A 24385-nucleotide genomic window follows, 5' to 3' on the forward strand; every position below is an offset into this window, starting at 1 on the left:
ATCCTGGTGTGCGCCACTCAATATGGGTCTACTGCTTGAGGTGGCTTTCCCTGTTTTGACTAGGTGGGTTCTATCAGTGAGCCAGTTGGCTACCCATCTGGTAACATACGAATTGATGCTTAGTTGAGAGATTGTCAGTACAGATTAGAGATCCTGCTGCAAGGTTGTTACACTGGAATTAATGGTCCGGTTAGAGATCCTGCTGCAAGGTTGTTACACTGGAATTAATGGTCCAACAGTGGTATTGCAGAAGAAAGGGGCTCCCATTGGTGCTTCATACATCATCAGATATGCATCACAGGTGATCAGAGTGCTTGAACACACAGCAATGGCTTTACTTTATTTTCAAACATGTTCTGATAGGTCAGACATGTTTGCGTATTCAGATTCTGGAAGATGAATTTCTCATTAAGTGTGCATATCAGTTGGATTACATAATGTTTTAAACTGTACCGAGAAGCCAGAATGATACTGCTATGTGATCTGCTGCAGGGAGCAGAGTGTTCTGTTTACTGTACTGTAGTATAATTCACAGTTGTATATAAATGCCACAATATGTTGTTAACAAGAGTCAGTTATGCCTGCCTTTCATTTGATGACATGCCTTTTTGATGTCACATGCAAAAGCAGTCTGTATGTTACACATGTAAGGAAATGAGTAATTGATAGTCAGATGGTACAGTGGATTAGAGATTGCATAAGTATGGATGTAAATTTTTTTGATCTACTATCTGGTGTCCAGTCCATATTCAGATGTAACAGTTTTGTGACCCAAGTACCATGTGAATATCAATGAGTGTCTTCAGTTTAAAAACTGGTTGCCTCTATGGTACTTCTCTAGTCTCATCTGATGCTATTGTTAGGATTCCATGTGAAAATGATAAGCCACTGTCTGTGATTTAGGGTTCCCATGCATATGCATCACACCTCCTTCATCTTCTGTTGCTGAACAGTGAATTGAAGTTACACTGAGGAGTGGTGATGGTCGCATAATGGAATCATCTCTTGGCATGATATCTGTTAGCTGAGCTTGCCCCTTGCTGTACTGAAATCCAGAGCCATTGTTATTCTGGCTTCACAAGTTATGCACTTGTAGATGCTAAGACAACTGAAAGGTGTCTTATGTACATGATTTCGCTGGCTTCTAACTTTATAGAAGCTTGTATAATGTTTGTCTTTAAGCATTGTTCAGACCATGGGCAGTTTGTACATTAGCCAGATTGCCTGTACTTTGATGTTACAGTGCAGCTATCCAACACCCAAAGTTTCACCTTTGCACACTTTTCTTTTTCTGAAGCCAGAGCCCATCCCTGTGGTACATATGAGTTGATGCTTATGTATAATCCTAAGTGCTATTATCACATTTGCTTTGTTGATGTTCATGGCTAAATGGCCTTTCAAGCTTGATCCCTGCTGTAAGTATATTCATATAGTTATAGAAATGCAACAGTCACAGGTATTTAAAATGACTGTAGTATGAAAGAGATTGTTGGAGGTAGTTTGATTTATCTAGCTTGTAAAACTACTGATATCAGTGAATAGAGAAACTTGTACTGGCAGCTTGCAATGGACAACAATATTGAGATTGAGGAAGAACAGCATGCACACTGTTCACAACAGTGAGAGTAGGCACCGCATAACATGAAGGAAATACTATTTTAAGTTGACTAAAAAAAAATAAACATAACACTTATAAATATGTGCAGACAATAGCATACAAGGAGACATCAATAGTACGAGTAAGGGATAAGTTCTCATCTTTGTCTTTTTGGCTTTTAGGGTCGCCACAGCGGAACTCCGGTCCACTAATGATTGGCAGTCGATTTTTATGGTGCCGAGTTGCCAGTTCGACACCCAACCTTCAGCGAAGGCACGCCCACTCACGCATGTCTTTCGGAGGCCACTCGACCGCGGGGAGGACATGCCGACTCCACACAGAAGGCACTCCATCCGAGAATCAAACAGGAGAACCTCTTGCTGTAACTGAAATTCTATGTAAGGAAAATATGAATATTCTTTAGGAGTCTGTACTGATTATTTGCAGAGAGTCCTGTCAGTGGCTGAGATGAGCTGTAATCTGTACATGTTATAGGCATGTTTAGAGGAACACTTAAACACCTTTATATCATGGATTGCTAAAAAGCATTTACTGTAAAAGTGCTATTCAGATGATAGGAGTAAGGAGAGAGATGAGGGAACACTTTTAATGATACACCAGGCAGACTGCAAGCAAATCTGTTTGATGTGTATTGTCATGCAAAGCTGGCTGAATAGCTGAGCCTTGCAGGGTGGGAAATGTGATACTCTTGCTAGCAGGGGGTTGGAATATGGGAGGGGTAACTTTAGAAGGAACTGAAGCAGATCAAAGTTAAATGTCTAAAAAAGGCTGTTTTATGTCAGCAAAGAGCTGCTAGTTCTGGAAGCTTTTTTCACAGAATGTGTAACACATCAGCAGCAAACACATTTGTAAGAGGTACTGCATGACAGTGAATTATACTTTTGGTGAGGGCTCTGAAAAATAGCTGTTCTTCTCTGTTCTTCCATTCTAAGTGAATGGAACTGTAATGTAACAGCCCAGCTATGGGCACTGTTATCTCAGATACAGTGGACTTGCAGTGGGTTATGGGGAAGATTTTTCTTTTGAAGAAAAATGCCTCTCATCAGGATGTCTGCCCCCCAGGAGGGCAGTCAGGGGTACAAACAGAACAAAATTAGTAGTGACTACTTCTGTCTGGTACATTCAGGTTTGCAATGAGTTAAACTTAAGGAAAAGTTAAATTATGTCTGTTTTAATTATTTTCCCGTAGTTGTCCTGGCAGCAGTGAGAAATGGATGCACTTACACACCGATGACGCCAGGGGGCGAAACAGGTCTGTTGAGTCCACTTGTTGCTGTGTGGAATTACCTGTTCCTGATGCTGCTGTATGGCAGCTAACTGCTGTATGTGCTGTTGCTTCCATTTAACCTGAATTATTTGGGTTGCCATATGGACTGACTTTTTTGAAAGTATTCTGGAAGAAAATATTTATGCTGGACCTTTGGTGGTGTGTACTTGTTTTGGTCCATGCATTCTGTGTTTGACTGCGAGCATCAGGATTCTTTGGGTGAATACACACACACACACACACACACACACACACACACACACACATACATGCATTCATTTATTTTTGTTAATTGGGATAGAACATCGATTGAGATGGACCATTTTATATACACACAAACTCCTACTTGCCTTCTGAAAGAGGCATGCTGACTGTACCTGAAGCAATAATCAATGAAAAATTCATGCATATCAGCAAAACCACCAATGTTCCCTTACTATTTCCACTGGGAAGCAGGCAGCATTAATTTTAGTGTCGGCATGATAACTTGTTATCGCTGAGCTCACTTGATGGTTGGTACCGGTAGGGTGCTGTAGGGGGGCACAGCGTAAAACAGGGAAGCATCACAGGGGGAAGGTTCAGGCAAAGCCAGAAACAAGAAAAGTGAAAAGATAGCAAAAATAATCTACACAACAATCATTCCTCTCAGCTATCCAGATTTTTGCAAAATGTCCAGATTTTTGGTCTGTTCCTCATAAAATTTGTGTGTTTTTTTTTAATTACTGAGGATTAAAATAGGAGATACACTTCAGTTTCAGACTTCACAGCCTTCAGAAAATGCATGCTAAAACAATTCCTGTTATTCTAGCAATTTTCTAAGTTTATAGGAGCAAAATCTAATATCTGTCCCTATTTTCTCCCCCCATTATTTTAGTCTTTGCCCATACTTCTTGTGCCAAGAGGTTGAGGTACGAAAGTACTTCATCTATAGAAACATGTACAGTATACATGTTCTGCGGTTTTTTTTTTTTTTTTGATGGTTACAATATAATTAGTTGCCTTTGTAGATGAATGAAACACTATGGTTTATCATTTTGTAACATGTAGTTGTGCACACTTGCACAGCTAGCCTAATATCTTTTAGTGAAACATCTTGATCTGTCTGAGACCAGTCTGTAGTACATTACAAACCTCAGTAACTCAGGGAACATTAGATGATCATGCAATGGATGACTGAAAACAAATATATGACTGATTATCTTTTCTTTCAAGCTGAAAGAATTGCTGACCAAAGCGTATTTCATTCATGTTATATACCTTTAGCTCCTTTTCCCAAAGTCTTGGTGTCAGCTGCTGTTTTGCCCCATGTGAAGATATTTCCTTCTGAGTCACCTGTTAGAACATCGCCATTCACAAAAACGACACAGTGGATAAACTTTGGCTTCTTGAACTTCTGAAATATTAAAACAAAGAAGGAATAGCTTAAACCAGTCTTTTGAAATGTGACTTTAATGATATTTTTAAAGGCAGACACATGATGTGACTAGCAAACTATCAACTTATTTTTTGTGAACTCCATAAACTTGCATATTCCCTTTTCTGCATTAGTCTTGTCTGTTGCTAGGCAGTTATGCAATCTATGTTTTTCCAGACAAAGCTAGAATTTGTATCATGGGAATCTACTGCTACTTAATCTGTGTCCCCTCTCTTCTCTGGCATCCTTGTTCAAGTTACACTTGCTGCGCAAAGATGAAATCTAAAGATAAACGTGTACATTACAAAATTATAAATCATAATGCTGCCACTATAGGTACTGCACTATAGGACCTATGAATGCTCTTTGCTTTATTCCATGAATACTGATTCTTGCTATACATGTATTAAAGACCATGTACTACAAGAAAAATAAACATGCTAGGTTTCTATGTGTTTCCTTCATGCTGTTTGCATGCATTTTGGTAATCACATCATCATACTTAAAAACATGATGACATGATTTCAAGGATGAGTGTATTCAGCATAAACAGTGTCAGAATGAGCTGAAGTAAAATGTTTAGATTACAATCCCATAATGGACACCCAAACAAATGTAATATTTAATGAGTAATATCATTCATTAAACATTCTTGGTGATAAAGTGTCCATTCTCTGACTGTCTAATGTGTACATAGTGGCCTGGCATATCCACCACCCACCCCCACACAAAACATGAAGCACCCAAAGACATTAACTATTTCAAAGTCAAACAAACTTTTTGTGTTGCACTTTGGAAATGGGTATGCCTTTGGGAAAAGTAAAACAAAACAAAACAAAAAAAAAAAAAAAACTACTACCACCAACTACTGTACCACATGTGCTTTCAATTCTCACTGCTCTTCTTCTCATCCTCTTATACAGCATCCACTTTCACGAATCTTTGTTCTACTCAAACCTGAGCAGAATTATAATACAATTGCTAAATTTCCCACCAACGTATCAACTCCAACCCATTACTGCATATCAGTCTTAACTGGCTTGAATTCCCTAACATCCTCAAACTTAAACCAATTCAAACAAGGCCATAACATTCTATACACTTTACTAAAAATGTCCTCCTCTGATATTCACATACCAAGGCACTCTCCTCCCTGTGTACACAGATCCTCAGACAAATTGCTTACTAGCAGTATACAAACCAACTATTCACGAGGTAATGCTCTCTATTCTTACTCTGCATAGAAATACTCAAATTTCTTCCCTTTACATCTTTGTGAAACTAAGAATAACCCCCAGTTTAAAGCTCTATAGATATCACAACTCATGGACAGCTGGCTTTGCCACTAGTCTTTCCCACCTGGGCAGCCCCCCTCCTTAACTTCCTTCTTCTGTTTCCTTTGTCACAACTAATTCTTCCTGTGTACACCACATCACGTCCCTATTACTTATGCTGCCGTTGACTATAAATCTTACTAGTGAGTTTGCCCCTTTGTCTAAACTACTGTTGAGTCTGTAAATTTCACTTTTTTGAGTTTACAACTTTTGCTGAGTTTTTATTACTCTATTTGTATTGTAAAAGTTTTCTTGGTAAAGCAATGCAAGTAAATAAATCAAATAACTAGCTAACTAAATAAATAAAACATTAGTACAACTACATATAGAGCGGAAATTGAAACAGGTAAGCTTCCATCCTTACTTCTCTTAAGACCGCATCATTAAAAGCTGTACTGCTGTAAGGGCACATCAGTTCGATAAAATGTCAGCTTTAAACTTTATGTAAAAATAAGACTAGCAGCCACTGCATACCTTTTACATAAAGCAGATGTAGAATGTAGGTGCTGCATTCCATTTCATTCCTTTCAACATTCTGGAAGCTGGTACTTTGTCTTCTGTACATACTTTTATAAAGCACTACAAGTTAGAAGAATATTCTAGGGCCAGAACTGGATTTGCCAAGGGCATCCTACAGGTCTTTTTTGGGGGGCTTTTCTTTAGCTTCCTCCTCCCATCCTCTTTAGTAGTTTTTGTACTTTCCCATTATTAAGGAATACTGCAACAATGATACAGAAAGACATCTAACAGTTACACAGTGTGGCATCGGATACAGAGAATCAGTACAGCGAGGGACCTATGAATGCTCTTTGCTTTATTCCATGAATACTGATTCTTGCTATACATAAATTAAAGACCATGTACTACAGTGTCCTGGCTGATATTGGAAGTTTACTACTACAATACTAATGTGTCAGTCCATGAGATTTCAGAAAGTGACTTTCCCTGACACCTCTGCTCTAAATTCTCTGCTTGTTTAACCTGCAAGGGACATCTGACAAAGCCTGTGTCTTTAACTTTAGAATATCTGCTTTCCAAATAATCTGGAATAGAAAATAATATAGAGCATTATGATTGGTTTGCTGATCCTAATCATCTTATTATGTGTTCGAGGCATGGATACCAAGAAAGTCACCTTGAGCGCAAATCTTGAAAGGTGAATCTTGACATCAATGTTGAAAACACATAATTGTAGGTTAGGAATGGAAAACTGATCATAATTCTTTGTAGTGAACGGGGCATTATTGTTAATTGCTCTGCCAGTTTCAAAGCCATAAAACACTAGTGGATAGTGGAAGAAAGGCAGTGTAACACAGTACCTTACATTTATACACACCTTTCATACTTCTCAACTGTCCAGATTTTCTCAGAACATTCAGATTATTGTTTCATATTTTTGGTCAGTTCTTCTTAAAATATGAAGTTTTCAGAGAAATCATTGAGGACTGAAGTCACTAAATAATGATATACATTTACATTTCAGACTTTGTATTCTTTAGAAAAAGCAAACAAACACACTTCCTGTTAACCAAACTACTTTTTATGCTTACAAGAGGAAGTTAGGGACAACTTATCTGTACAGACAGCAGGCAGAAATAAATCTTTTCTTCGAACGTTGTCATTTACTGGATAGTATTGCCACATTTTACTTTCTGGCACGGGACCTGACCTTAATAACTTTTTCACCATGTTTAGCATTTGTTAAGATTGACTCTCGCAACACTAGCATTTAACTGATTTGTCTTTTTCGGAAAATCGGAAGGTAATTACAGCGCTTCAAGCACTACAAAATTTTTAAGCTTATTCATCTTAATGTTCAGTTTGAGAACAGCTAATGGAATTTTAAGTGTAGCCTTCATCGTGGTGTCTAACGCCACAGCAGTAACAGACACGTGGCTCATACTGTGCAGTTTTACTGTCAGGATAGGCAGACCACCAAAAGATGACATTTGGTGTGCTAATACATGCAGAAGAGCTGGCCTCACTGTGATTCTGCTTATAGACAAACGTCTCCTTACCAATGTACGTGAATTAGAAGTTATGTACCTACCATAACGTTCCATGTTAGTTGTCTTTTCTCGCCTTCTTTCTTGCTGGATGAGTTCGGAGCCGATCCTCGGCTCCGACTCGACACTTGCTAAGCTCGAGAGTCACTTTTACCAGCTCGAGGCAACCCCATATCCCATGATGCAAGGCGGAAAATACCCAGATCTCGTTTGGTACCTAGAGGGAAAACTGCCTAGCATAAAAAAACTTTCCACTAAGGAAAGAAGAACAACTAGTCTAAAGGGCTATAAGGGGAAACCAGATAATTAAAAACTAGAACTAACTGGTGCCCAAGGAAACAAAATCTTCCAGAGACAAGGGAGATCAAGGTCTGTCCAGGCAAGGGGACAGGAGGGAGGAAAGAAGGCGAGAGAAGACAATTAACATGGAACGTTATGGTAGATACATAACTTCTAAATGTTAAGTTGTCAATCTCGCCTTCATTCTTGCTGGATGGGACCGCGTCCCTAGCACCTCTATCCTGGGTGGCTCAACGGAACAGACTCTTGAGAACCGTGGAACCAAAACTGGCTCTATCCCTGGAGGCCAAATCCAATTTGTAATGAGAAACAAAGGTATGAGGAGTGGCCCAAGTGGCTGCTGCACAAATAGTATCTAAGGGTAGCCTAGCCTGAAAAGCTGTAGAAGTGGCTAGGCCTCTAGTGGAATGTGCCTTAGGTTTTGAGCACAGTTGTTTGCCCCTAAGTTGATAAATGTCAGAAATAGTGGAAGATAGACATCTAGATAAGGTCACTTGGAAACAGGGAGGCCTTTCTTATTTTCAGCATAAGAAAGAAAAAGCTGATCAGACTTCCTGAATTGCTTTGTTCTGTCCAAATAATATATGAGTTGGCGGTGAACATCTAGATAATGCAATTTTGTTCGATCTGCTGGAATAATTAGGAAAAATACAGGAGATCAATGGATTGGTTTAAATTTGTTTTTGAAGCAACCTTGGGCAAAAAGGATGGATTAGTTCTCAAGGATACTCTGTCCTTGTGGAAGACCAAATATGGGGGACGAACAGAGAGGGCATGAAGTTCTGACACTCTCCTAGCTGAGGTAATAGCGACAAGGAAGAGTGTCTTCCACGAAAGAAACTTTAGTGAACATGAAGCAGCTGGTTCGAAAGGAGGAAGAATTAAGGATGTCAGCACTAGATTTAGGTCCCATTGTGGAGGAGGACTCCTGACAGGAGGCTTCAGGAGAAAAATTCCTTTCAGAAAAGCTCTACAAAGCTTGCGGGACATAATGTTGTGATCTGCAAACCCGACATGAAAGTTCGAGATTGCAGCCAACTGAACTTTGACCGTGGAAGATGAAGAACCCGACTGAAAGATTTCCGCTAGAAAATCCAAAACTGCATGAACAGAGGCAGTAAAGGGATCTATGTTTCTCGATTTCACCCAAAGGGAGAAACATTTCCACTTGCTAGAGTAAATCCTTCTAGTAGAGAATTTAAGGGAAGCTACTATGATATCCCTAACGGGGTTAGAGATCATAGGAAGCCTGGCTAAGGAAGGAAGTGGAGCAACCAAGCTGTGAGGTTGAGAGAAGGAATGGATCGATGCAGCTGACCCGACTGGTGGGTCAGAAGATCTGGCACTGGGTCCAGATGCCACGGCTGCACCAAAAGATGACGATGAAGGAACGGAAACCAAATTTGTCGAGACCAATATGGGGCAATGAGAATCATTTTGGCTCTCAAAATGGTAGCTTTCTGGAGTACCTGTGGTATCAATGGAAAGAGAGGAAAGGCATAAAGAAGTCCCTGGGGCCAATCTTGGGTAACAGCGTCTCTGGGGGGATGGCCCGGAAGTGGGAAGAGAGAGAAGAAGACTGGGCATTTGCTGTTTTGGGGAGTAGCAAAAAGATCGCAACATGGGCGGCCCCACTTCTGAAAAATCTCCTCCACTATAGATTGCTTGAGAGACCACTCGTGAGGCATGAGTATAGCTCTGCTCAATCTGTCCGCTAAAATGTTGGTTTTCCCAGGGATATGCGTTGCTACCAGAAACCGATGAGAGGAGATCGCCCATTGCCAAAGTCTGAGACCCTCTCGACACAAGGGATAGGACTTGGTTCCGCCCTGCTTGTTGATGTACCATACTACGGACATGTTGTCCGTGTGAACTGCAATCGTTCCTAAGGGAAGAAAGTCGTTGAGGGCTTGCAACGTTAAAAGCACTGCTCTCATCTCTAGGACATTTATGTGCAGGTGGTATTCGAACGGTTGCCATGTCCCATGAACCATCCTGCCCTGATAATGACCCCCCCCCACCCGATCAGGGAGGCGTCCGTAGTGACTGTGGCTACCGGGGCCGAAGAAACAATGGGTCTGCCCTGATGGACTTGGGGAGAAGAAATCCACCAGGATAGATGTTTTTTGCAAGTTTGTGTCACCAGGATCTAGTGACGCATGGGAAGCTGTTGGAAGGACCATTGGGTGAACAACATCCATTGAAGGAGACGCATGTAAAAACGGGCCAAAGGAAGAAGAGTAATGGCAGCTGCCATGAGGCCCAATACTTTCAGGACCAGTCTGGCTTGCACCTTTTTGCTGGCAAGGATGATCCGTACATGGTTTTGGATATCTAGGATTCTCTGGCTTGTTAGGTTTGCTGACATCTGAGCAGTGTCTAAATTTGCGCCTATAAAAGTAATAGATTGGCAGGGCAATAAGGAGGATTTTTCGTAGTTGACCGAAATTCCTAACTGAGTGCAGAGATTTAGGGTGTAATCTCTGGCTTGGAGATGTTGATGCCTGGTGGTGGCTGAGAGGAGCCAGTCGTCGAGATACGGAAACACCTGGAATCCTTGACGCCTCAGGTGAGCCGTGACCACTGCCATGCATTTGGTGTACACTCTGGGGCTGTAGTGAGACCAAAGGGCAGGGCTCTGAATTGAAAATGACTGGACCCCAGCCGAAAGCGGAGAAAGCTTCTGGAGCATCTGTGGATTTTTATGTGATAGTACGCATCTTGAAGGTCTATTGAGCACATCCAGTTGTCTTTGCCTAAGAAGGGCAAAATCGATTGAAGTGTGACCATCCGAAATCTTGTCTTTTTCACCGACTTGTTGAGTCTGCTGAGGTCCAATATTGGTCTCCAATCTCCTGTCTTTTTGGGAACCAAAAAGAACCTTGAGTAGATTCCGGGCTCTGAATGGTCTGTTGGAGCTGGCTGAATGGCCCTTTTTTGTAGAAGCTTTGATACTTCTAATTTTGCAATTTCCCTTAGACCGGTGGAACGCCTGGAAGGGAATTTTGTGAGGGAAGGGACTTTCCCCGAAAGGAATATTGTAACCCTCGGATATGATCGACTGTACCCATTTGTCTTGCGAAAGGGAAAGCCAGGCTTCTGGGTACAGTGATAATCTTCCCCCGACTGCCTCCAAGGGTGGACAGTCGGGCAACACCTCAGGCATGCTGGAAGGGCTTGTCAGAGAGAGGCTCTCTGCTGCCCTGGTTCTGCGGACCCCCTCTACCCCTAGGGCAGCGTCTATTGTTATTACCCCCTCTGCCTCTAGGGGTAAACTGACCACGTGTGTCCGGCGTGACTCCCTGAGATTTTCGGAACCACATCTTTCCCCCCTTCTGTCCTTTGGGGTAAGGCCTAGAAGGGGTGGAGAAACAGACTCCTACGGCAGAAAGAGTCTTGCCGTCTTGCTCACACCTGGTCAACGTAACCTTCACCTGAGGACCAAACAATGTTGACCCATCGAAGGGAGAGTTTGTGAAGGACGCCTTAAAGGGGTCTGCAAAATTACAGAGCCGCATCCAGGACTGACGTCTAAGAGCCACTCCTGTGCCTGCAGCTCTATTCGCTCCATCTGCTGCATAAGAAATTAGCTGCATGGAGGAGTTGGTTATGGAGTTAAGGATTCCTAGCAGAGAAGCAATCTTCTCCTGAGCCCCTGCAGCTGAAGGATCCTGTACTACTTCACCTAATTCTTTAAGGATGTCCCTTTGAAGTCTGGTGAAGTGACATAAATAATTCAGCGAACACATGGCAAAGGTCGCTGAGGAAAACATCCGCTTACCATACCTGTCCATGGTCCTAGAATCCTTGTTAGGAGGATGGACTGGTACAGAAGGATCTGCAAGTTCCTTCTTGGTGGCGGCCGCCACCACCATGGCATCAGCAGGGACACCTTTAGTAAGAAATTGTTTCTCGGAAGGGGCTGTAATAAATTTAGAAGGCCTCCTGGGAACTGGTTCCACGGAATCAGGAGATGCCCACGCCTTCCGAGCTATCACCTCCATGAGGGGTCGAAGGCGGAGACACCCAGGAGGTGGAGGGTCGAGATCCAAAAGCCTCTAGGTATACCGACTCATCCTCGGAGGGATTAATGGAGGGCCAGTTTCCCCTCTGTTTTAGGAGTTCTAGGATGTCTGAAAAAGAGACATCCTCAGAGGGGGATCTTGGGGACGCCTCCGACTCATCTAAGTCGGTATCTGAAGTTGTAGACTCAGGGGAGTCTAGGTGCTTCCTCTTACAGGTCCTCTTACATGGAGGATCTCCTGACGGATCAGGAGAATCCTCGGAAGAGGGGGTTCTTCCCAGTGGGGAAACCTGAGGCGATGGATTTCTCGGTCCGGGAGCAAGAGAGTGGGAAGAGACATCTACAGGCACCATACAGGGAGGAGCTAAGGGAATAGACTGCTGACTGAGCCCGGGGGCCAGCACACTCCTCATCACCTCGGCTCCCTCCCAGGAGATCCGAGACCCGCTCCGAAGAAGCGGGGGCTCCCGGGCCCACCGAAAGGGAAGGCTCCGAGGCAGATGTCGGAGCCGAGCTCACCAAGGCCGAAACCCAGAGGGGGAGAGCAGGGTCGGACAAGGGTCCGATGCCACTCACCCCCTCGGAGCAAACCAGGGAAGCCCGACCACCGGATCCCTCCAAGGAAGGTCTCAAGGAGGAGATAAGAGTAGAAGCTGAAGGGGCAGAAAGGGGTGGTATCTGCCCCGCAGCCATAGCAGTGACTATTCCAACAGACTCCAGCTCCAAGCTCTGGAGGAGAGTTGAAGGAGGAATTTGAAGAGGGTGTGGACTAGTAGTCATCTGTTGAGACGGACTATGAAGCATCTGGGCTAGTGCCTGTGATTTTAACAATCTGCTTACCACTCTCTCCAAATCATGGTCTGAGAGCCTGGAAGACCTAGATGATCGGCTCCGATGGCTCCGTTCCGAAAGAAGAGGAGAGGTCGGAGATAGGCTCCAAAGAGGAGACCTGGACCTCTCCCTCGACGAAGCCATCGGAGCCGATGAACCCTCGGCTCCAGAAGGAGCCGACAACTTATCGGCTCCACGCCTGGTCAAAGATGTGTCGGCTCCAGCCGGAGCCGACACAGGCAAGGAAATAATGGTATCGGAGCTGGCTGGCGCTGATACCGAACACTTCGATACATGGTGGTCGGAGCCGGTCGGAGCCGACACCAATGTATCAGTCAAAGTATCGGCACCGATAGCCACCGGTGCCGAAGATTTAGTCAGAATGACATCGGCTCCAGCCGGAGCCGATCTCGACTCCAAAGGAGTCGAAGCCATGGCCGGAGGCTTAGTAACAGAAACCTGGGCCTTGGAGGTCTTAGAGGGTTGACCCGAAACAGACTTGGCCGAGGAGCCCTCTGGTTTAAGTAGTCCTCTTAAAATTAATTTATTTCTCCTTTCCTGCAGGACTCTCTGGCTGAAAGAGTGACAAATAGCACAGGAGTCCTGCAGGTGGAGAGGTCCCAGGCAATAGATACAAGGTGTGACCGTCTCTCAGAGACATCTTCTGACAGCACGAGTCACACTTCTTGAAGCCTGAGACCCTCGGTTCTTTGGACATAGTGAGAACAACACAAAAACACACTACTCACACAGTCCCAGATTCAGAAAAACTAACTTAAAAAGGGAGAAAAATATACTCACACACACGCCCTGACAGGAAGGGATGGGAGAGGATTGAAGGCCCGACTAAGTAAAAACAAGTAGGGAAACTGTAAACTAGGAGCTAGAGACCCTAAAACTATCTAAAAGTGACAAATACACTAAAATAGGTGAGAAAAAAGAGGGATGGGGTGACTAATATTTGAATAACAATTCACTTACCAAGAGCTGGTAAAAGGAGTACCTCATCAGCGAAGCGGCAAACGAGATCTAGGTATTTACCGCCTTGCATCATGGGATATGGGGCTGCCTCGAGCTGGTAAAAGTGGCTCTCGAGCTTAGCAAGTGCCGAGTCAGAGCCGAGGATCGGCTCCGAACCCATCCAGCAAGAATGAAGGCGAGATTGACAACTTAACATGCAGTGTTCATCTGTCTGGATGACATTCAACTGCTGAAAACCTTGACTTGAAGAAAGAAATTGACATTCTTAACGCTTAGTGTAAACTGGTAGAAAAAAAAAATCACAATTAATAATAACTTCCTTGTGATTGAGATTTTAATATTGATTGACTTAGGCTGCTTTAGGTTGACTTGTTAATTGCTGCTTAGGCTTCTTGATTTATGATCTCAAATCCATTAACTACAGAACAAACTCCACCTGCAGGAAGATAATCTACCTTTTATTGGATCCATTTATCCCAGTCTTGATGGGCTACCGTAACATGTATGTAATCAAAAACAGTGAGTGATCCCCTCTCCTGACCCTTTGCATGTGGGAATGGTTTTAATAAATGGCCAAAAGATTAACTTGAGAAGGCTTTTCTCATTCCTCTTGAAACTGTAGACTGGGATACATTAAAGGGACAGGCTCCTGTGGCAAACCAGTTGGCTACTTCTGTAAGCTCTATGAGTACTTCAAACTATCAAATTCCTCTCTGGAAAAAACTGTGTTAAAGGCTCTTTTGTGTGTGTGTGTGTGTGTGTGTGTGTGTGTGTGTGTGTGTGTGTGTGTGTGTGTGTGTGTGTGTGCACATGCATATGCATGGTGTGAGTTGCACTACTTTACTGTAATGTTTTTGCCCAGGTGGTGCCCATGCAACACAGATTCCCAACCACTTCATCTCCTAATATTTTCCCTACTCCAACATCAGTGTTAAAAAGAAACAGAACTGCGACCATCTTATGGCAGAAGCACCCTGTTATTTGGTGGATTCCAGTGTCAATGTTCAATGTCATCCACAGCTTTATATATATGTGTGTGTGTGTGTGTGTGTGTGTGTGTGTGTGTGTGTGTGTGTGTGTGTGTGTGTGTGTGTGTGTGTGTGTGTGTGTGTGTGTGTGTGTGTGTGTATTTAAATAAAATATATTTAGTTAATTCTGACCAGGTAGGTGGATCAGTCCTTTTTCAGCAATAGGCAAGTTTTAACTTGTGATACAAAAAGACAATATTTATATACATACTATATAGTTAGCAATATCATAACTTTTATAGCAGTCCTCCATCACTTTCCCCATAGATGCCATTGTGTCTTCCCATGGGCATTGCATCACAGTGGTACGGCTTTACTCAACCATCTTTGTTGTTTTATTTGGAAGTCACTACAATTTAATTTGGATGGCTTGCTGTCCACATTTTTATACACAATTGTCTGTCTTTGGTGATCTAATAAAACTAGACTTTATCTAATGAACAATATGATCAACAAAACACAAATAAATAAATGCATCACCTAGGTTTAGACTGAACATATTTGCAAGTGTGAATCATTCTGACTCATTTTCAACTTATTTATCTTACAGCATGGGCTCATGTTGTGGTTTCCTTGTGCAACTCTGTTTCAAACAGTGATTGTGTAAGTGCTATATGAAATTCCCTTTTAGATGATACTAGAATCATTATAGCCTGCATTGGTGAAATAACATGTTCTCTTTATTAGGTAGTTTAAAGAAACAGCTTTGTTATTAATTAAAGGCCTACATACTCAAAACTGAAAGCTCAGAGTGGAAATACGTCTGGCCATTATTTTCACCATGCAATTTTTAAAGCCCCCTGTAATAAAACACAGAAGTGTCACTGTGCTATTTCATCATAAAAGGTGACTTTACTGTAAATGTGCAGAATTGTCTTACAGGAAATAAGTGCAGTGATAATGGAATATGACACTGCATAGCACTGCACAGATGGCAGAGTAAAAATACTAGATGAAAATCTGAAAAAAAAAGCAAAACAAAAACGGTCATATAATGGCCATTTGCTGAAATGCCTATGTAAAAACAATGAAGACAGACGTTATGGAGTAAACAGTACTTGGAGATTTACCTGGTCTTTATAGTGTTGCTTTACTATAATATTGTGCTCCATCTTCTACCTTTCTAAGGGCTAAGGCAGCAGTTTTTGTTTATGTGCTCTGCAGTGTCTTTTTTAAGACATGGGAATCACAAACTTTTACAAATTCTTTGTTTCACTTGTTACTGTAGTGAAAGTCATTGACTCCTGGCCAAGGGTGTAGCCAAAAATTACATTTTGTACTCAAGCCTAATGTTGTTGCCCCACTAGCCACCTATCATTTTAAACATGTACTGAACCCCCAAAAATACAGGAAGGGGACAGGTTATTTTCAACTCTTGGGATTTTTAACAATTAAAAACTATTTTTAGAGCTGCAATTCCTTTCATACAAGCATTGTTTGTATACATCTACACTGCTAACATTCTTTTACGCAGTTCTAAACATTCTGTGCTTTTTGAGTGATGAAGGTGCTCAGATAAACATTTCCTCATTTGAGTACATTGAGTATACCTAGCTATACCTTTGCTCCTGGCCAGTCACAACGTATCTAGGAGTGTAATTAGCTTCTCTGAATGAATGGATGCAAGGTAAGCAGATGTCTGTGTCTCGTGTCATTGTAAAGATGTAAAGAAGCATCTCTGAGTGATAACATGATATCTGGAAACCACTAGAACTGTCACAGGGAACACTATTTTCAATTCATAACATTGAATAATTAGTTAAAAAGCCTTTTTTGTGAGCTACATAATAGCTATCATACAGGCAGTAGCTTAGTATATACCTCTAAAAACATGCGTCTGGGACATTTCTCCCTGGGCCTCTACTGAAAACAGGCTCTGTCCTAGTCGGACTTTCCTGGTCAATAAATGTTAAATAAATAAATATTTAATACCTCACTATTTTACTATTTGGCAGTTAGGTATACTGTTTTAATGTATAATAGTGGTGTTTTTCTATTTTAAGTTAGTTTCTTCCTTTATTTGTGATCTTGTATTTTCAATGGGATATCACACATCCTAAGTACTTGTGTGTTGGTTATATACCAAGTTTTTGCTTGTTAAATGATTTATTCAAAGTAAGTTCACAACATAGTGGCATAATCTTGCTTTGTTCCAATTTGTCACTGCATGGTTGTAGGTGCAAGTCGATTATATAAAGAATCTTTGCTATAGACAAACTTGTTCTCAGTTAGTTAATAACACAGAACAATTTACCTTGTTCCAGTCATTGCAAGGTTGCTAGATTTTTCTTTGTTTCTGTATTTTTATTTGAATTTCCCCAAAGATGCAATACTGACTACATTTATACTGTGGTATATCTGAAATGGATTCCTTAAATTCATATGTACTGGGTGATTTATTGAAAAATAACTATTTGGCTGAATGTTCACTATGTGGTGTTTATATAGAAATAAATCAATCCTTTGATAAGACATGCTCCATTTGTGTTAAATTACTTGAGCTTCAACTCATTACCATCATCATCATCAACTCCCTTTTTCCCATTTTTACATGGAGTCAGGGTGTCGTGTTGACTGTCACCATCTCTGTCTGTTCAGTGCCACTTTCCTGCCTTCTTCGATACTCATGCCTGACTGTCACAGGTCTTTTCTCACACAATCCATTCACCTCTTTGTTGGATGCCTTAGTTTCCTCTTAGCTTCTTCCTGTCTGTCCCAAATTGCCTTCAACATACTGTCTTCTGCTTTCCTGCACATGTGCACAAGCTGCCATAATCTGTTCTCTTTGATCTTTTCTGCAACTGGAGCTACTTTGGCATCTGCTCTTATGTCCTCATTTCTTCACAGTGTACAGCCTCTCACCTGTCTCAGACACTTCATTTCCATCACCTCTAGTTTCCTAATCTGTTCTGCCTTTACTGCCCTGGTTTCTGTATCATACAATAGAACTGGTCCACCACTGTTTTGTACACATTACTTTTCAGTTTCTTTGGCATTCCTGGTGTCATGCACTACACCTGACACTCTATGCCAGTTGGCTGCAGCCCCTCTAATTCTAGCTTTGACCTCTTCATTCAGACTTCCCTTCTCCTCAACCACCCTTCCCAGATAACTGAAGCTATTAAGCTGTTTCACAATCTTCCCTTCTATCTCAGTTCTTAGCTTCTTCTGATTTCTCCAATTTGCTGCCATTACTACTGTCTTATCTGTTCTTAGCTACATTTCTCCCTGGATAGCTGGACTTTTATGGTGGGCACATATACCTCTCCCACCATTAGCATGGGTCCCTGGCATAGGTCAGTGTAGGCCGGGTCTTCAACCCACTTATCACCGGTAACTACCCATGCCCAGTTGGTGACAATAGTCAACATGACTGACTGACTCACCTAGAGGCATAATTTACACCATTGAGTGACTAGCCCTGCCATGCATGCAGTCTGTGATCTGTGTTCTCCTATTCAGAGAACACTGTGCACCACATTAGATGGCCAAAGTGGTTGGTCTGTGCAACTCTTCCCCCTATAAGGCACCGTGTAAAGTCTGTGCTGTTGTCCATAGCTCCATTCATTGGTGAGTTTGAGATGGAAACAGCATGCTTTTTTTGGAGGTGGGAGAAACCCACAGGGACACAGGAATAACATGCAAACTCCAAACAGGCATTGGCCGGAGGTCAGGATTGAACCTTGTACCTTGTACATGGGAAGCGAAGACCTTAACCATTGTGCCAACTGGTCTCGTTAGAATTTCAATTGGTCCTTGAAAGGAAATGACTTGACAGTTGATCTAACTATGCAGCAATATAATTGAACTTAGAACTATAACAGAATTTGTACTAAACTAAGTTGATTAAGTTGGCACTCTCAAATGATGCTACCATGATTAAAGTTAATAGATATACAGGAGTGGTTCCACAAATTATTAAAAGTAAATCCAAAATTTAACAAAATTTTAGTACATGTAGGAACTAATGACTTTTACACAACACTTCTTCAGCTCATTCGCCTTCCCTACCCCCTTTCCCACCACCCCTATATCCTTAAACTTATAGTCTAAGAGACCCCCACCCACAATCAATTCCAAACAAAACAGACTACTTCCCATAAAACTAAGAGCACATTTTCAAATCTGTCCACTCCCCAAAGGATAAACTCAAATCAAATCAAACTTAGCTATATTCTAGTCTATTCTCCCTCCCACACACTATAATGTTCTACACCTCAAATAATATTTTACTTTCATCCTCCAGTGCATTCACGCCACTATTATTCTTAAGTTTAGCTACAACACTTACAAATAAAACAGCCATAGCTAGATACTCAACCACAACATACTCCATCAACACACCCCAAAAACAAAGGGGTTTATATTATAACATTGAAGCCTTAAAACTTTGAATGATATAATATCGAACCAATTCGATCAAAACACTATAACACTGAATACTCAGAATAGCGATTTTTTTCCCTGGGACAAGCATACATGCAACACAAGCACACCAAAATAAATAATCCACACACATACACTTCACAAAACCCTACACTAAACCATACATACACTACTAGCTATCCACTTACCTTAACCCAACCCTACCCTGAGGTCCGTAACTACCGCACACTCACCTTACCCGCTCCCTAACCCTAAGATCCCTAACTATTGCACAGTCACCTTACCTGCTCCCTAACCCTAAAGTCCCTATCGCACACTCACCTTACCCGCTCCCTAACCCTAAAGTCCCTACTGCACACTCACCTTACCCACTCCCTAACTCTAAGGTCCCTATCGCACATTCACCTTACCTGCTCCCTAACCCTAAGGTCCCTATCACACACTCACCTTAACCCGATTTGTTTGCACACTTACCTTAACCTGGTCCGTAACCTTTGCTCCACAGTCGAGGAAATAGCAGAGCTGCAGAAATGGCCCACCGAATACTTTCCCTAGGAAAGTATTCGATATTCTGCAGCTTCGCTATTTTCAGCGTTTGGTGCATAGGGTTCGATATTATAACATTTGAAGTTTTAAGACTTCAGTGTTATAATATAGACCCAAACAAAGCTACTACTCCAGTATCTCTGCTCAGCTATTTACTATCCTTTCCCCTACAACTCCAATACCAAAATAAAAAACAATGCTTCCAACAAACCCCATTTTATTGCCCTAAATTCCAACTTCAAAACTAAGTACAACTCACTGTACTCCTATCTAATTCTGAAATCACTACAGAGTGGCGACATACACTCAAACACCAGACCAAACATACAAGTAAACTCCAAATGCATATACCTATTTACTATCAACCTAAGAAGTATATGAAATAAAATCATCTCCCTGCATCCTTGGATAGAGGAAAATAAACAGATATATTAGCCATAACAGAAGCCTGGCTACATCCCAGCATAAAAGATACTGAAATTATACCCCTCAACTTCACCATATAGAGACTGGACAGACCGAAAAAGAAAGGTGGAGAGATAGCTCTCCTAAATCACTCCATACTCAACATAACTATACCTTCACAGTACACCCACATTCTATAATGCTGAAATACTAACAACAATGCTAAACCTTAACATCTCTAAAAAATGTGTATCATCATAGTCTACATCCCACCTGGAAACAATATACCAGTCCTGGAAGATACACTGCCCTTTACTACTGAAAACATCAACGTAGAAACAGTCATTTTAGGTGACATGGATATAAATTGGCAAAGCATCACTGCAAATTCCCCACTACAAGTATTACCCTGTACGGCTTTAAACAACTCATCATTGACCCTACAAGATTCAAAAAAGACTTTACTAGCCACTCCACCTTAGACTGGACCTCGTATCTCATCCTGCCAATTTCTCCTCCTCAGGTACACTCTCTGTGTCACTAAGCAACCATCTTCCAGCTTTTGCCATCACAGCCACCATCCACCTTCCTAAAAAACACTCCATAAAAACAGTTAGAAATACTACTAGACTTAACCAACAAACACTCAACAATTTACTATTAACTATTAACTAGACACCCTTAAAAATCCTACCCCTCAGTGATGTCGTACAATACTTCAATACCACCTTCCTGAAAATAATTGATGGTGTCACCCCTGTACAAACAAAAAGAGTAAAAAAACAAACCTAACAGGTTGCAAGTTAATGGGAGGATCCACTTGATTTGGGATGTATTTAAATTAGTAAATGTCGAATGCTTTTTATTCTGATGAACTTCTGATGTAAGTTGGATTAAAGTGCTTAATAAATTCCTATTGATGGCTCGACTGTTTGGTATGATTTATTTATTTAGTAACTGTCTAACTGTCTGACATGCAAAGAAGTGACATCATGTACAGTTTACACAGCAGAGCATTAGCTTTATTTTTTCGCACATTAGGACATCATTCTATTTCATGTTTAGCCATTTACAAAGTGGTTTCTTTTATTTTCTGGCCCCAGAGTAAAGCAAAGCACCAACTACCCATGCACAAATCAATCTAGAAGGGCAATTACTCATATAGTACTTTATATGGATTGTTAGTGACAAACATATCGCTAAAAATGTATCCTGTGCTTGAAGACGTGATGTATCTTTGCAACTTAAACATCAAAATATTCTAATGTAATCCAATCATTAACTTGTGATAAAGGTGAAGTACTCAATTAAATTCTGTATTTTAAAGGTTTATCTGCCAAAAACAAACAAACAAGCTTATGAATGTGGGGGGGGGGTGAGTCTAGAGGTTGAGCTTGATAGCTCTCTGATGGTAATTGGTGCAAGTCCCAGTAATGTGAAATGGTTATGTTAAAAACAACATTTAGAGAACCCTGATTTTGGCCTTTTCCCTACTGTTGTGTGACCACAGGATTAGTGTAAATACGTTAAGCAGACTTGAGGAATTCTCCCTAATATTGGAGGGGGTTAAAAAAGTTTTATTTCTGGTTCATTATTTATTTATTTAGTTATTGACATTTGTTAACTGGGTTACTCCAACTGGGATTTTGTCCCATTTTCAGTGGAGACCCGAGGAGAAAAGCTCCAGATAGTACAATAAAACATTACAATAGTAGACAAGCACAGCACACAATAGAAATAAAACTAGCATTACAGTAGTAAACAATAGAAAACAACACTAACAACAGTTAAACAACAGCAATTTTTTTTTCTCAAGAAAATACTATGTAACTGTACTAGTGAGGCGTGCAGAGTGTGAGAAGGATCAACTGAGACTGATTCCAATGTAGTCATTGAAAGTAATCCTTTCAGTAACTGATTTGAGTTACTGGGACTGAAAGTAACTATGTTCATAGAGTCAATGTGAATCCTTAGGAAGTGACCGAGAGGAGGGATTATCACCATTCTGGATCTCCCACCTGTTGACACATTACTAGCTATTGACTATATATATGATTTCATAACTTCATTGCTCTTCAGGCATTATGCATCCAGTGCTGATGAAGACATGGTCTGCAATTATCTTTTTGCTACCTACCCCAAATATGCCCTGCTTCTTGGTTAGGGAATTACCACTCCAGGTCCAGAAGTAAACATGTGACTTTCCACAGGTGATGAAATTGCTGCTATCTGCAGGGTTAAATTCAACAACAAAGACAGCCTCGTTGGTACTCTGTAAAACAAACCAAAAGAGACAGGATTAGAAAACAGAATATATCCTACACATTTGTAACACGCATATTAAGCATCTACAGATTTTTTGAGGGGAGGGCTTTCAAGTATATGTGATTAGAGTATATTAGACTGCTAGACAGTTGTCTTTGAAAAATATTGCAAGGTATGCTTTCTGCAGTACAGTCAGGGTTCTGACCAAAAGTATATATAGATATACATATAAATATACATATACATATTTTCTATATGACAAAATATTTGTGTGAATTTCTTTACAAAATAGATACCTAAACTGTTCCCTGGATAATTTACAAAATCCTTAAGCTATTTTATATTTCAAAAACACAGGATCTGTTATGTTTTCTATCTTACATAAATTGGACAACCTTTTCTTCTTGTACTTTATAGTTCATGTTTGCTTTACCAATAACTTGTCATAAAAAAATCCCCATTTTTATAAATATTCTCAGACCTTTACTGCCTTTATTTTATAGCCACTAATCTCCCAGTTATTCCCTTAGATACACACTAATGTACTCTCTCATTATCTTCTTTCACTGTTCCTTTTTCTTCCCTGTATTTCACTCAGTTATATTTTCCATAACTTCATTTTTACTACAACCAATTGTTTACTTCATAAATTTTACCTTTGTTTTCTTTTTCTTGGTAATTTCTCCCAACCATATCTCCTCATATTTTTGGTAGAAATGATCTGCCTATTACGTCTTCCTTTCATTCTTTTCAGTGTTTTCAAATCCCAAACAGATGTACGGATGTAATATATGCCACAGAATTAATTAAATTTAATCCCCTATTTTGTTTATTGTTCTTCTGTCTGACTCCACTGACATTGTGCACAGAAAAAGAAACAAAACTGGTAGGTATGAAGGCATTGCACAGGCTTTAGCAATATATACATGGAGGGGCCTCAACTGATGAGTACAGCACAACATAACATGTATTTGAAGTTTATATATTCGGGGTAGCATAATAACTCAGTGTTGTTACCCTGTCCATTGCTAGCCTGGTGAGTGCTGTCAAAGTATTTTACAAAGAAGTCACCAATGATAAAGACATTTCTGGGATTTTTAACAGCCATATGGGACCTTAAGGGTGCAGATATGCAGTGCAGGTTACCACCAGTGGCAGCAAGCATTGCTGTGGGTTCTGCTGAATTATTAATATTTTTTTATGTGGCTGAGGTATGCTAGGAGGGTATCTAGGAGCCTAAAGAGGCTTAGGTAAGTGTTTATTTATTACATTAGCATAAATAGGAGTTAAGTTGTGGACCTGTATAGTGTTGTAGTGTTGTTTACTGACCATGGATGGGATGGAAAGATGAGCTTCCTTCTTCTTTCGGCTTTTCCCGGTTAGAGGTCGCCACAGCAGATCACCTGTCCGCTCATGATTGGCAGTGGAGTTTTACACTGTCGAGTTGCCAGCCCGGCAGCCAACCTTCCACAGAGGGCATACACATACACACACTCACACCTAGGGCCAATTTAGAGTGTCCAATCCACCTGCAGCATGTCTTTGGGATGTGGGAGGAAACCGGAGCACCCGGAGGAAACCCACGCGACCACAGGGAGGACATGCAGACTCCACACTGAAGGCACCCCAGCCGAGGATCGAACCGGAGAACCTCTTGCTGTGAGGCGACAATGCTAACACTGCACCACTATGGCTGCCTATGGAAAGATGAGCTTCCAATTTAAATAAATAAGGCATCTCTCACAGGTGGAATCAATACGTAAACATTGAAAAAATCATTTTAATTTATGGGTTTTAACCACAAATGAACTGCTTGTCATACATTTCTGTCAGTGTACAGTACTGTTTCCAGTATAACATGTTGTCATAGCTGCCCTTCATCTTTTTTATGTTGAATTCAGTTATATTAAAGACTGTTGATCACAGCATGTGTGTTATTAAGTGCTTGGTTTGACATATAAGAATATTTCTGCTATTATA

General features: G+C 41.1%; 1 protein-coding gene across 1 annotated transcript in view; it reads right to left on the bottom strand.

Annotated features, from left to right (window-relative positions):
* The window catches only part of EML3 (EMAP like 3), a gene marked incomplete in the record, with an annotated part of 1888117 nt that overhangs the window by 450758 nt on the left and 1412974 nt on the right, over positions 1-24385 (bottom strand). Inside the window, 2 exon segments of the mRNA XM_044075756.1 lie at positions 4143-4278; positions 22278-22412. Of these exon segments, the coding sequence (XP_043931691.1) occupies positions 4143-4278; positions 22278-22412 (271 nt within the window).

Source organism: Protopterus annectens, chromosome 6.part1, assembly GCF_019279795.1.
Source record: "Protopterus annectens isolate FY-2018-M chromosome 6.part1, PAN1.0, whole genome shotgun sequence".
Classification (NCBI taxonomy): domain Eukaryota; kingdom Metazoa; phylum Chordata; order Ceratodontiformes; family Protopteridae; genus Protopterus; species Protopterus annectens.